The sequence below is a fragment of the Equus caballus genome, chromosome 2 (assembly GCF_041296265.1).
Source record: "Equus caballus isolate H_3958 breed thoroughbred chromosome 2, TB-T2T, whole genome shotgun sequence".
NCBI lineage: Eukaryota > Metazoa > Chordata > Mammalia > Perissodactyla > Equidae > Equus > Equus caballus.
In genome coordinates, this window is record NC_091685.1 from 23484637 (window position 1) to 23499267 (window position 14631).

The 14631-nt window shown below is 45.2% G+C and overlaps 1 protein-coding gene across 4 annotated transcripts in view; it reads left to right on the forward strand.

The window, feature by feature from the left end:
* CSMD2 (CUB and Sushi multiple domains 2) overlaps positions 1-14631 on the forward strand; it is a 592855-nt gene that overhangs the window by 519617 nt on the left and 58607 nt on the right. For 3 of the 4 annotated variants that reach the window (XM_023633833.2, XM_023633839.2, XM_023633859.2), the window contains 6 exons: positions 911-1057; positions 3689-3877; positions 7653-7838; positions 9346-9540; positions 11210-11383; positions 12678-12851. In XM_023633833.2, the coding sequence (XP_023489601.1) occupies positions 911-1057; positions 3689-3877; positions 7653-7838; positions 9346-9540; positions 11210-11383; positions 12678-12851 (1065 nt within the window). The remainder of the gene's footprint in view (positions 1-910; positions 1058-3688; positions 3878-7652; positions 7839-9345; positions 9541-11209; positions 11384-12677; positions 12852-14631) is intronic. The other variant, XM_023633867.2, reaches the window with a different exon arrangement.

Consider the following 14631-nt stretch of genomic DNA (forward strand, 5'->3'; position numbering starts at 1 on the left):
TCACCCCTCACCAGCACGTTCCTTATTCCTTTAGAAACTGGAGTGTCCTCCGGGTGCTCCTGAGAGACACGGTCAGCTAGTGGGCATTCTGGTCTGATGTAGTAGACCTATCCTAGCAGGTCGCTTCTCTGAGCCTTGTGACCTCTTCCCTCACAGTTTGGCACGGCAGTTCTGATGGCTCTACTTTGTTTAATATGGTCCATTACCTTGGTCAAGCTTCCAAGAGCTGTCTCAGCAGCATATTAGACCCATCACTCAGGGCTCTTTCCAGGGTCATAAATCCTGTGTTTGGATTATCCAGCCTTATATTCTGCCTCTCTTAAACCACCTGCCTGGATGCACTCCCAGTAATTTAAGGGAGGAAAAAAGAAGAGGGAGGCCTTTCTGGAAGAGCCTTGGGAAGAAATGTTTGGGAGTTATTTATTTATGACGTCGAGACGTGATGTCTTCCTCTAGCTTTATTGCTGGATGTTCATTCAGTGAATATTTTTTCTATATGGCAGGCACCGAGCTGTTTTTAGTATGCACATGAGAAGCAGGGTGGCAAGGTGGAAGAAGTTCTCAGTTTGAAAACGGGCTCTTCCATTAACCAGCTGCCTGACGTTGGGCAAGTCCCAAAATGGCAAATAGAATTCATCTCGCCTGCCAATTCCTCTAGGTTGGCAGTGACTTCCTGGGGCCCTGCTTTAGGGCTCAGGGGGAAAGAGCACCTGGGGCATGCCTGAGGATGCAGAGAGAGAAGCAGAGGTACAAACAGCCATGCTGACTCTGAGCTGTCCAACCATTCTGAGCCTTTGTGTCTTCACTTGAGGAGGGGAAAAATGGGAAGTGGTTACGTTAAAGGCCCCAAATCTAATATCTTGGATAGCTGCGACAGTCTGCAATCCTGTGTCCTGTGCTCTCAACCCAGGTCCCTCAGGACAAAGTCCTCTGCTGAAAGCCCTCAGTGGGAATTACTCAGCCCCCCTGATTGTCACCAGCTCAAGCAACTCTGTGTACCTGCGCTGGTCGTCTGACCACGCGTACAATCGGAAGGGTTTTAAGATTCGGTATTCAGGTGAGTAAAGCATAAGAACTCACGAGGAGGACCACACCTCTGAGACCCCTAAGTTTCTCACCCAAATAAGCCACGGGCCATGTCCCTATCAATGGCGGGGCTCCTGCATGGGGCTTGGGCGCCCTCTCCTCCTCTCAGTCTCTCTCACTGACAGCTGCACAAGCGTCCTTGACATTTTCCTGCCTCCTCTTTGTCTCCTCCTTTCCCTGCTTGAAGCTCTTCCCTCTCTCCTGCCCATACTGACAGCCTGTGTCTTTTGAATAAGTTTATTATGTATGACCTGATAATGCCCAAATGTGATCCTATCCCCAACACTGTTGAAATATTAATAAAAGTTCCTTGAAACTGAAAAACTCTAAGACATGGAACTCTGCCTGGGAAATGTTAGACGGACAGCAAAGGACGGGCTATATTCTAAGTCCAGGAGCCTCCCTTCTGCTCTGCAAAACGTGTCTCACAGGCAGAGTCAGAGCAAAGGCCAGACCACCCAGACAACTGACAGGGGCAACAATCCACAGGAGCACAAACATATCCCTGGACATGTAGTGAGATGAAGAAAATCGAATTTATCTGAACTCGCATCGTGGGGATTACTGTGTGTAGCTGGAAAGAAAACTTGATGAGCTGCTTGATGCCCATTTGAAGGGGAGCGGGTCCAGTGAACTGCTGGCTGGGCTCTGCAAGCTTAGAGGCGGAGATAAACTCCTTGAGATGGCGGGGGGACCACCATGCACCACTTCCCCTTCAGTACTCTTTCTCCTGCTGCATGTGGCCTGCATTCCAAAGAAATGTTGGACAGATTTTTAAATATGGGGTCGAAGGGATGTCAAATTATAGCCTGCCTGAGTTACCACTTGTCTCAGACCATCTCCTCTCATGGGCCACCTGCTGGCAAGACCAGCCCAAACTTAGCAGACCATTTGAACAGTCTTAAAGAACCCTCAGGTATGGCTTCAGGGAAGAGCAAAGCAGATGAAGCTGAGGGGCGTCTAGGAGGAGGACGATCTTTACTATCTCGGAGTCCATTTCCTCTGCCATGTCAACCCTACCTTCCTTTCCCCCATGTACGCAAGAGAGAGAGGGTGGCTTCACGACCCCCAGGGTCAGTGATCAGCTCTGTCACGAGCTACCTGAATGATTATTAGACAAGTCACTTAACCTCTTCAAGCCTCAGTTTCCCCAGGATGAACAAGAAACCTTAAGGTACCTCTCAGAGAGATTTAGGCTGAGTTCCCAACAGCTGCTCACTCCAAAGGAAACACAGCCCTTAGTAGCATTTCACTGTTCTGTTGCTAAACTAGGAACCAAAGGCCATTAAGGAGTTGCCCTTTCCTTGATGTTCATAAAGGCTAATCACATGCTTAAGGGTAATGAGTCAGTTGTAATTACAATACATATGCCGCGTGGAAAGTGAATTAATTACATGGTGAAACAGTTAGTGCTTAATTAAAATATAGTAGACTCATGTAATTTGCACATGCATCTGTCACTGCAACTAAGTATATTCTATAACTGAGGTTCTTGTTCCTGACTGAGGCAGACACATAGATCCGACATACACAGGACACAGGTGGCAAAGCAGGAGCGGGGAAGCCCGTCTGGCTTGGAAGGGAGGTATTGCCAACACCAATTTCACCAGCAGAGGGATGCGAGCACTGAATACGAGGCCAGACGACCTCACCGTGGGGAGGATGGAGTGAGGGCCTGGTACCCGCATCCATCTTATCCCAGGCCTGCCTAGGAGACCCAGCCAGGGACTCAGAGCAAATTAAGGGGCGTGCTCTGCTTGTTCCTTTGGTCATCCCTCTTTCTCAGCCTCACAGAACGTTCCCTGAGGCTCCCTGACAGGAGTTTTTACTACGAGTTCTGTGAGGCTGGGTTTTTGTCTGTTTTCTGTAGTCTCAGAGCTTACAATAGCAGCTGGCACGTAATAGACACTCGATACCTATTTGTTGAATAAAGGAATGAAAAAAGTTGAAGCCATACACTGAGGGGGAGTTAGGACTGTGCATTCTGTGTCCTGGATTGCCACAGGCCCTCTCTGCCATCCCCCCTTCACAACAGAAAGAAGGAGAAGGACCATTGATTGGGCACTGAGTGCCCTGCACTGGGCTGGGGGCTTTACAAACACAACCCATTTAAATTGTCCAAAAACCTATGAGGTGGGCATCACCGATCTGAATATACGGGTGAGGAAGGCAGCTGAAAGAGTGTCAGTGATTTCTCCCAAGTCACAGACCTGGAAAGGTCAGAAATGAGACTTGAGCACAGGCCTGAGAGCCCGAGTCCACGCCCCCGCAGTCTGGAACCAACCCCATTGGGTTCCATTTTCTGCATCTTTTGCGGGGCTGACAGGATTCAAGAGCCTGAACTCAGCTGCACAACCAGTGCTGCCTCGAGGCCACAAAGGGGACCCAATGCTTTGTGGTTTTTTCTTTTCTTTTCTTTGGCTTTGCTAAATTGATTGGCTGTGTTTCAATATCAACCACTCAGACCTTCCTCAACAGCAGTGGACCTGGCGGTGGCAAAGACAAAAAAAATGGGGGGAGAAGGGAGGGGCGGGCGTGCATGAAAGACCATATCTGTCTTCCCACTTGTGTGTGGTCCCCTGAGCCTCATCTTGTTATTCAGCTCCCTACTGCAGCCTGCCCAGGGCTCCACTCCATGGCTTCCTTCTGGGCCAGACCAGCACCCAGCCCGGAGGCTCCATCCACTTTGGCTGCAACGCGGGCTACCGCTTGGTGGGACACAGCATGGCCATTTGTACCCGGCACCCCCAGGGCTACTTCCTGTGGAGCGAGGCCATTCCTCTCTGTCAAGGTGAGAAGCAGGTGGGAAGGGGGGTGACAGGTGGTTTGGATCCTACTCACATCTTGGGCTTGTCCTAGGACCCATCACTTCCAAATATGGGTTACCCCATTGATAATTAATTCATTCTTTCAGCAAACATATATTGAGGATCCATAATATCTCAAGCCCTGGGGATGTTCATATGCATGAAACACAGTCTCAGTGTTTTCAGAGCAATGAGGGAGCAGGATATGTAACCACATATCGGGCAAAATGATAGAGGAGGGAGGCGCTGTATCAGGAGTATAAACAGTGTTGTGGGAGCCCAGAGGTAAGAAGGGACCTGTCTCCTGGACAGCTAGGGAGGGCTCCCGGAAGAGGGCATGCCTGGGCTCCGGCTGGTAGAGCAAGGAGGGTTTGAGACCAGGCATTGGCAAGGAAAGCATTCTAGGCAGCAGCTAGAGCGTTTGCAAAAGCACAGGCTGCAGAGATCACAAGATATGCAAAGCAATTGGGGCTGGCTGAAGTGCAGGTCGGAGGAGGGGAGGGGCAGAGAGAACGGGGTAGAAGAGAGACCGATCCAGCCATGATGTGTACCACACAATTTGCATGCCTTGCCTTTGATAATTTATGGGATTTTTTTCCCTTAAAGTAATATACATTCAGACTAGAAATCTGAAAAAAAAAAACTACAGATGATGCAAAAGAAAACAGTGAAAATGACCTATAATCCCGTCAACTGAGATCACCACTTAACATTTCAGCACATTTCCTGTGGTCTTTTATATATTTACAAAAATGTACATCAATGTGCAAAGCTCTTCGTATTTTGTTAACATCTATCACGCAATCAAAGACACGTCCTCGTCATTATTTTCAATGATTGCATAGCATTATGGAAAAACTGTCCTTTATTCAAGTATCATCCTACTGTGGGTCATTTGGATTTATCTATTTTTTGCTCCTGTCAACAATGCTGCCATTAAAATCCTTAATTCCATCTTTATCAATATCCACATTTATTTCCTTAAGATTGAATCCCAAGAAATGAGATTATTGAGTCATACCCATACAAAATCTACAGCTTTTGGTACTTCTTGCTCCCCAGAGAGGTTTGTCTTCACTTACACTTCCACCAGCAGCGTGTGAAAATTGCCTTTTCTCCCACATTCTCAACATTATGTACTCCGTTAAAAAAAGAAAAGAAAAACCTTACCAATTTTACAGACAAAAAAAGGAAATCACATTGATGTGCGATGTTCTTCTTCTTTGTTTCCCAGCATGATGACGTACTTTTCCAGGACATCTGTCACCTCTGACCCTCACAACCTTCTGGCCTGTGCCTGAGCTTTCTCAAAGATAGAAGCAATGTGTCATTGACATTCTATTTGATGCCTTCAGCAAAGGTCTCAGAGAACTGACTGTCCACGAATGACAAATGCCATTTGGCTTTCGTCTCCATATCTCTAACTGGATCAACACAGACAAAGTCTTGTTTCCCGATCTCCAGTTGGAATCTACCATGCTCTCATCTCTGTTATCTTTTGTCACTTTCCAAAATTAGGCCCCCCTATGCTCCATCCACTCATCCCCATGCTGCTCTGTGCTGCTTCTCCCCCTCCCCACCGCAGGCTTCCCTCCGCAGGCCTCCCTCTCAGCCATTCCTTCTGTGCTCTCCGGAATCCTGGTTCCATGGCCAACAAGCACACACCCTTGGTCACTACCCAGAAGGCTCTCTTCGCTTCCTCCCTCCATGCTGACTGTGGCTGTCCTCTGAGAACACAGATGCTGTGGCCCTTTCAAGTGAAGGGTGTTAATCCCCCTTTTCCCGCGTAACCCTGGACCAGGAAAGGCGTGGCATTCTTCCCGTTCCCTGTTGCTGCTTCCAAACCTTGTCTTCTCCACCAACAAATATGTCACCTTACAGATTCTACGCCACCTAATGCTTTCTCTCCCATTCCCGCAGCCCATTCTCTCCCTCATATTCTCTCCCTCAGAGATCTCCTTCCACAGTGAGTTTCAAATACTTTGTGACTCTGTCCCCTCCTCTCCCGCCCATAGGAAGTGTCCCTCTTCCCTCTGGGTTTGGGGGACTGTGTTTTGGCATGGAGCTCACGAGACAGGCTTTTAGTCTCTCATGCTGGGAAGTTGTCTTCTGTCCTCTTAGTTACCCAGGCCTGGGGCAGGGAGAAGTGGCTGCTGCCCACTTGCTTCACCTGCTCCCTCCGGATTGACCACCCTTCAAAAATGTCAGAGGGGATCCAAATATTTCTTCCCAAAGGGTTCGAGAAAGCAGGGAAGTTAGTTGATCAGATATGACAATTGGGCTAACCTAGTGCCACTGAAGGAGCTTACAGTCTTGTGGATTAGGCTTTAAAGAGCCTCATGTTCAAATACTCCCTTATTTCCTCTGTCTTCCAGACCCCCCTTCTTTTTTTTTCTTCTCCCCAAAGCCCCCCAGTACATAGTTGTATATTCTAGTTGTGGGTCCTTCTGGTTGTGGTGTGTGGGACGCCGCCTCAGCACGGCCTGATGAGCGGTGCCACGTCCACACCCAGGATCCGAACCAGCAAAACCCTGGGCCACCAAAGTGGAGTGCGCGAACTTAACCATTCAGCCACAGTGTATCTAAGAATGGTTCTCCTAACATCCCTTTGGCTCCCTTTCAATCTAGACTTGTGTCTCTCTTCAGCCCTGGGAAATTTTCCTCTACGATCACTCCATCCCCTCGCTTTCTCTGTCCTTTCTTTCTGGAGCCCCGACTCATTGATATTGGACCTCCTTAATTGATCCTCTGTGTTTTCAGTCTTCTCTAATCATTTTCAGTCTCTGTCTTTTTGGTCTATATTCTGAGAAATTCCCTTTATCTCCCACCCTTCTATTGAATGCTTCTTTTGACAATCATATTTTTAACTTAAAAGAGCCATGCCTTGTTCTTTTTTTGTTGTTGTGCTTTTTTCTAAGCACTCTGTTCTCATTTTATGAAAGTAATACATAATATGTACGTAATATGTCACCTTGTCTTTCTCAAGATACTACTAATGAGAAGTTTAAAGATTATGTACCTTCTTTTTCTTGTGTTAGCTCTGTTTCCTAAAGGAGACTTTTGCTTTATATTTTTAATCTTATCTTTATTTACCTCTTTCATGCTACTAGTTTTCTTCCTATGTATAATGATCCTTACTTGTTCCCATTTTGCACTAAATGCTAGGTTCATTTTCTCTGTAGGAGATACGGGTTACCTTTGTTGTAATGTTCACAGATATCTTTGTCCACTAGGTCTCTCCCATGAATAAGAAGTTGAGTATGTGGCAGAGATGAGCGGGCAGAGGGGCAGGCTTTAGGCTCAGAGCCCTTAAATTCTAGAATTAAAAGAGCTTTACTCTGGGGTGCCAGCTCACACCTCAGCCGCCCTAATTCTCTCCAGGGAGTTCCTTTTTCTTAAGTGGGAAAGGAAATCCTCTGTATTTTGTCTGGAGAATAGATACCCGACTCTCTCCACTGCTTTTCTGAGAGCATAAGAACTGGTCTTAGCTTATAGCTGCCTCCCATATATTTTGGGCTGCAGCTTCTCAGCTCCATTTAATCCATCAACACACTTCTGTCTGCATTCCGTCTTCCAAAATTCCTTTAAATCTCGTCTGCTGGTGATCCTCCCACTTTCTTTTTTGTTATGAAGCTTTTCCTTTTTATTAGTCTTTACTACAATTTTGTTAAGGCCTCAGGGGAAAAGAAAGATAAAAATATGTTCTCAGTACATCGTCTTGAAGCAGACATGCTAATGACTCTGTTTTCCCCTCGCTAGCTCTTTCCTGCGGGCTTCCTGAGGCCCCCAAGAGCGGAATGGTGTTTGGCAGAGAGTACACGGTGGGGACCAAGGCTGTGTACAGCTGCAGTGAAGGCTACCACCTCGAGGCAGGCGCCGAGGCCACAGCAGAGTGTTTGGAGACAGGCATATGGAGCAACCGCAATGTCCCCCCACAGTGTGTCCGTGAGTCCATGGGCAGTGGGGGCGGGTGTGAGGAGGGGCTGGGTGAGCAGCTGGAAAGGTTCCTGCGAAAAACCCAGTGCAGCAGGCCCCCTCCTCCACATGTGCACTCTGCACAGCTCAGTCAATTGTGCTCAACTGCAGTCTTAAATGGAAAATTCCGTAAATAAACAATTCATAAATTTTAAATTGCATGACTTTTGAATTGCAGGGTGAAATCTTGCACCACCCCACTCCATCCCCCCAGCCGTGAATCATCCCTTTGTTCAGGGGGTCCACACTGTATGTGCTGCCTGCCCGGTAGTCACCTAGTAACCATCTGGGTTATTAGGTCAACTTGTCGCTGTATCGCAGTGCTTATGCTCAGGTGGCTGTTATTTTACTGAATAATGACCCCAAAGCGCAAGAGTAGTGATGCTGGCAATTCGGATATGCCGAAGAGAAGCAGCGCTTTCTTTAAGTGAAAAGGTGGAAAGTTCTCAACTTAATAAGAAATAAAACCGTATCCTGAGGTTGCTAAGATCTATGATAACTTTTTTACAGTATTTTATCATAATTGTTCTATTTTATTAGTAGATATTGTTTTTAATCTCTTACCATGCCTAATTATAAATTAAACTTTATCATAGGTATGGATGGGGAGGAAAAAACTTAGTATAAGTAGGGTTCAGTACTATCCGCGGTTTCAAGCATCCACTGGGGGTGTTAGAATGCATCTGCCATGGATCACAGTAGTCCCTACTATGATGAGCAAAAAACATATACATGGAAATTGGGGATTTGAACATATACATGGAAATTGGAGCCAAGACAGGTAGGTAGTGTCATCTACCAACTTGGGCTCCCATTGGAATTTCTCTCAGAGCACTGATAGACCATTGTACCCAGAGATGTTTCCATAACCCATCATAGAACTTAGGAATGACCTAGTCCACTTCCTTTTAAATGGAAAACCAATCAGAAAGTTTGCATGAATGTCCTTTGATCAAAAAACTGGAAAATGACAGACATGCAGCTCAACTGTAAGGCCAAAGTCACAAACTGGCAGCCTAGTGGGCTACATTCCATCCAAAGATATCAGGTTTTGTGTTTTTCTTTTGTTTTGGTTTGGTTTTTTGGCCTATGCTGTGCTTTATAAAAAATTTTTGTGTACTGCCCAACTTTTTAAAATTGGAAAATTTTTACATAAAAATCCATATTTCTAGCTTCCCTTGAAAAATGAAGATCTAACTAAGTAGAACTTACAGTATTGCAGCCAACAATCAGCATTGACTGAGTCCCACCTCCCTTTTTGTTTGTTTGTTTGTTTGTTTTTGGCACTCTGCCTGCCCCAGGTTGCCACATTCCCCACCCAGCCCACTTCATTCATCTACCAAACCTGCCTGGAGACTGCTGATTTTTTGGATTCCTGATTGCAGCATTACAATCTCCCTGTCCCCAGCTCTGGACTCTTGCCAGTGTCTTCCGTAATTAACTAATTAGTCCTCCTCGCTGCTCCTTGTCTCCCCAGCCGTGACCTGTCCTGATGTCAGCAGCATCAGCGTGGAACACGGCCGATGGAGGCTGATCTTTGAGACACAGTACCAGTTCCAGGCGCAGCTGATGCTCATCTGCGACCCTGGCTACTACTACACGGGCCAAAGGGTCATCCGCTGTCAGGCCAATGGCAAATGGAGCCTCGGGAACTCTATGCCCACCTGCCAAAGTAAGCCCAGGAGCGGGGGGTGGGCAAGTTTGGCGCAGTGCCTGCTACCTGAACTGTCTTGTACATGGGGAGGGGGAGAAGAGGAAGGCCGCCAGGATTACAGCGTGCCTCTTTATGAACACACACCTAGAATCAGGAGCTGGGCAGATGCCTACTCCTTTAAGGAAGTACTTCCATCATCTTGTCATCTTATTAAAAAGATGCCTTTGTCCAGGTGAGTATCTACTAATTCACATATTCAACATTCACACCAGAAATTGTAGAGGTATGGAGATAAAAGGTTGTGGTTCCTGCCCACAAGGAGCTTATAGTCTACTGGAGAGGCAGACAAATAAGGAAGCAATGACAATGGGGTGTGACAGGACCTGTAATGGGAGAACGTACAGGAGGAGTGGGTATGGCACAAGGGGCAGGCCAGCTCAGTGTGCCTGCCTCTCCTTCTCCATCGTGAATTGTTTTCCTTTGCTTCTTTAAGATAGTTTCGAAGGTCAGGGTCCCTAGGAAGCACCTCTGAGACAGAGGTTTATTAGGCAGTGCTCTTGGGCTCACCGCCTGTGAAAAGGAAGGGAAGGAAAGGAAGCAGGACTGGGAAGATGGAGAAGTTGAGCTCTGATGCAGTATCTGTGAGGCCTCAGCTGACCCCACGTGGAGCTCTAAAGCTGGCTCTTCAGAATTGTCACAAGCTGGGGCAAGAGGCCTTTATACCTACACAGTGAACAAATGTTGGGTGCAGGCTTCCCCAGAAAGACAGCTTAAGTGGGAGGACTCTTCATCCAAGACAAACTGAAGAGGGCACAAAGCTGAGGGGTTTTTGCCAACCGCTGGGCAAATAGGTCCTTTGGTCCTAAAGGAGGATTTGAGTGGCTCACCACAGCATCCACTACAATATGGATATACTCATGATAATTTACTTAATTACTAAGGATGTGATGGAGGAAGGAAGTGTCTATGAAGCGGTAGAAAGAGAAAACTTGTCAATGAGCAGTGGGAAGTTTGACACTGGGTAGGAGGAAGAGTATCTTCGCATCATCTATTGTCCAACACGCTATTGTCTTTACGAATCCAAGTGCAGACTCCACAGTGGAATGTAACCACGTACGGGGCAGAGCAGAAGTCATGAGCATGTAACAGCTTCCTTACAACGAAGGTGCTCACATTTCAATACGGCCTTGGCCATTAGTCCTCACCTTGTATGCCAGCCAGTGGCCATCTGCAGTGCTCTGTTGAGAAGGAGTACGAGGCTGCTGCTGTGCTCAGCAGAAAGGACAAGGAACTTGATTTGCAGTGTCTGCCCTGGACACCAAGCATCATACCACAGAATCACCATCTCTCTAGTGTGGTGGTTCCTAACCAGGGTGCACATCCGAACCACCTGAGTTCTTTTAAACGCACATGCCTGGGCCATACTTCCAGAGACTGTGAGTCATGGGTCCAGAGTGCAGAGCGAACATTTTAAAAGCTTCTCAGGTGCTTCTGGCAACATCTCCAGTTGAGAATCACTGCTCCAGTGTAATATCACAACAGTTGTGTCACCACCCATATTCTGGTCATGAATCCCAATAGAGTAAGATTAAACAGATCTTATTTTTGTCATTATTCTTGCAAATCAGAAGCAGCACATGTCCCTTCTCTTGGGGCTGGCTTCCTGAGCATTTTGTGATCTTTTTAGTCATCTCCTGTGGAGAGCTCCCCATCCCACCCAATGGGCACCGCATTGGCACATTGTCTGTCTACGGGGCAACGGCCATCTTCTCCTGCAATTCCGGATACACGCTGGTGGGCTCCAGGGTTCGGGAGTGCATGGCCAATGGACTCTGGAGTGGCTCTGAAGTCCGCTGCCTTGGTAAGTGACCTCCCCAGACCTATCCTGCCCATTTTTCTCTCTTCAGCATAAGTTAGATCTTTCCAAAATTCGATCCTAATCTTTGAACAACAGCATATTATCTACTGTCATAAAACGCTTAATCCAAACATCAGCTACTAGGCATATGCCATAACTAAAACCCGGAACTAGCTTCTCTTGGGACACCCAAAAGAATGAGAAGAACTTCAAGTCCACTGAGACAAACCTTTGAGGGGTTCTCATTCTGATCAAAAAGATAACCCCTTCTTATTAGCCCTTGTGTGATGGGTGAAGCCCCGGTCTTCACCTTTGGGGAAACTTGCAAAGGCACATTCCTGTAATATATCTAAAATACCTTTTATATTATCTAGTAACAAATTTTACATGTATATGTATTTACCTTATATATAAATATATCTTTTTTCATTTGCTTATTGTATATTTATATGTATAATAAGCTATGGCAAAAGCATAAAAAATAGCCTGATTTACAAAGGACAAAATTATCATTTCCTCCATGGCTAATCCATTTCCTGCCTAAACCTTAGATTCAAAATGTCTCTCTTCTCTCACTCCTTTCTTGACACCTCAAGACCAAAGGAGGGTCCCAGCCGCACAGACTTAACAGTGTAGATTGGATGCTCTGTTCCACAGTGAACAGTACGGCCCTCCCACTGTCTCAGACCTCTGTTAGAGACAGTCATGAGTCACTTCCACACAGAGCCAAAGGATAGCTAGTGGAAATGCCAGGAATACACTCTACCCAAACCCCATTTAGTAAAAATAACTCAACTAGGTTTACATTGTCTGTGTTCGTTGCCCCTCAAGAAGAAGGAAGGATGAATTTAGCCAAACCACCTGTTTTCACATGGTTGTTTTCAACACAACCAGACTTTAATTGCCTTAATGTAGACCGCAGTGCCCTCCATGCAGTAGGTGCTCAGTAAATCCTGGTTGATGAGGAAAGGAGAGGGGCCATCCCAGAAGCAGGGAAGTAACAGTGATCATTTCTCTCTGTGTACAACACAGAAACTAAAGCTCAGAGAGGGGTGGCCGTTTGGGATGCAACCTTGGGATTAGGGGTTGCCAAGTCTTCAACACCATTCTATCATGTCTAGGATTCCTGAAGTCACTCTTAGATGGCTACTCTCAGGGGGAGATGGGAAAACAATGGATCATTGGGTACTTAACCCTTTTCCCCACCATCCCTGTCTTCCCTCACCCTGACCAAGCCCCACCTCACTTTCTACAAGCTTCTGTTTGATTTACACTCTTTCCCCATCCCTCACCAAAGCCGGACACTGCGGGACTCCTGAGCCGATCGTCAATGGACACATCAATGGAGAGAACTACAACTACCGGGGCAGCGTGGTGTACCAGTGCAACGCCGGCTTCCGCCTGATCGGCATGTCTGTGCGCATCTGCCAGCAGGATCATCACTGGTCGGGCAAGACCCCTTTCTGTGTGCGTAAGTATGTTATCCACTCTCCCTAGTCACGGGCTCAGATTCAACATGGACTTTCCCCCATGTTGTCTTGGCTAGGTTAGCTAGAGATTTTTATATGTTTTGTTAATTTTTTTCAAAAGATGCAATCATTGCATCTATTATTTTCAGTTTGCTGCATCATTAATTACTATTTTCCCCTTTATTATTTCCTTCCTTGTGATTTCTTTTGGTTAACATTTTTGTTCATTTTCCAGCTTTTGATTTGGAAATTTAATTCATTTATCTTCAATCTTCCATTTTTATCGATTGTTACATATATAAGTGTTTAAGGCTATGAAATTTCTTCTGATCACTGCTCTAATTGCATCCCATAGGTTATAATAATTAATGTCTTAGTATTTATTAGAAGTTGTGTAATTTTGGTATTAATTTACCCTTTGACCTAGAAGTTTTTTAGTAGAAGAGTGTGCTTGTTTTTTTAACTTCCAGGTGGAAGGGCCTTTTTAACTTTTATTTTGTTATTCATGTCTAACTTTATTGCACTGTATGTAATATTTCTGCTTCATGGAATTTACAGATGCTTTCTTTGTGGCCTAATATTTGATCAACTGTTACGAATGTTCCATGTGCTTTTGAGAAGAAAGTGTATTAGGTGCAAAGTTCTATATATAATCGTAAGATGTCCCTTTTGTATGCTTACTTATTTTTTTGTTCACTTGACCTGTTTTGTTCTGAGGGGTGTGTTTTAAAGTTTTCTATTGTTAGTTTACTTCTGTTTTGCCTTGCATTTCATAGAGCTCCTGCTACATATAAGTAGTTGCTGTGTTATTTGGTACATGCATATTTATAACTATGATATCTACATTGCAAATTGTGGTTTTAGCCTTTAAAAGCGTCTTCTTTGTGACTTTTAATATTTTCTAGCTTGAACTGTACTCTACCTGATATTAGGCTTGCAGCTCCTGTTTTCCTCCTTTTTCCATGTGCCTGTTGTACCTCTAACAGTCCATTCATTTTAGCCTTTGAGTCACTTCAATTAGGTGAGTCTCTTGTATACATCACAGAATTGGGCCTTGCCTTTTGAGCCAATTTGAAAATCTTTTAATAGGTTAGTTAACCTCATTCACATTTATTGTTATGACCTACATGTTTGGTCTTAATTCTGTCTTGTTTTCTGTAATTATTATGTGTAAACTATCATACACGTAATATATCTTTATTTCTTTCTCTGTGGTGGTGTATTTTCTTTGCTTTTTTTTGCTTCACTTTTCTTTTCATTTCTTTTGGTTTTTAGAAAAGTTTGTATACTTTTATGCCCCTCTCCTGTAGTCAATGCACTGAAATACCAGGATCCTTTTTCAATATGTTCACATTTAAGACGGACTTTCTCAGATCACCAGTCCTCTCCTCCTCTCTTCTCTTTCCCATGCAGTCTTTTTCTCCACAAAGGCTTGCAACAGAAGCATGAGAAGTAGTTCTGCCTGATTTACTGTTTATTTTTCTACTTACGCATAATTTAAAGTTTGTAGCATTCTCTGCCTATTCATTATGCTGTGGGCCTGGGCTTTCTATGGTTTTATTTGTTCTTCATGTTAATCTGCATGTTTTGGATTTAGATGACATCGTTATTCTCAGATGCTTGGAAGTCATTTGGAAAATTCTTCATTTTTTAAAGTTCCGTAAAGCGAGACTTGATGTAAACTGCAGGGACTTTCGTTCTTAATTTTTGTAAGGCAGTTTTTTGTTTCTAACTCTTCTTCTTCATTTGGCTTTTGATAGATGAGATGGAGCAATAAAATAG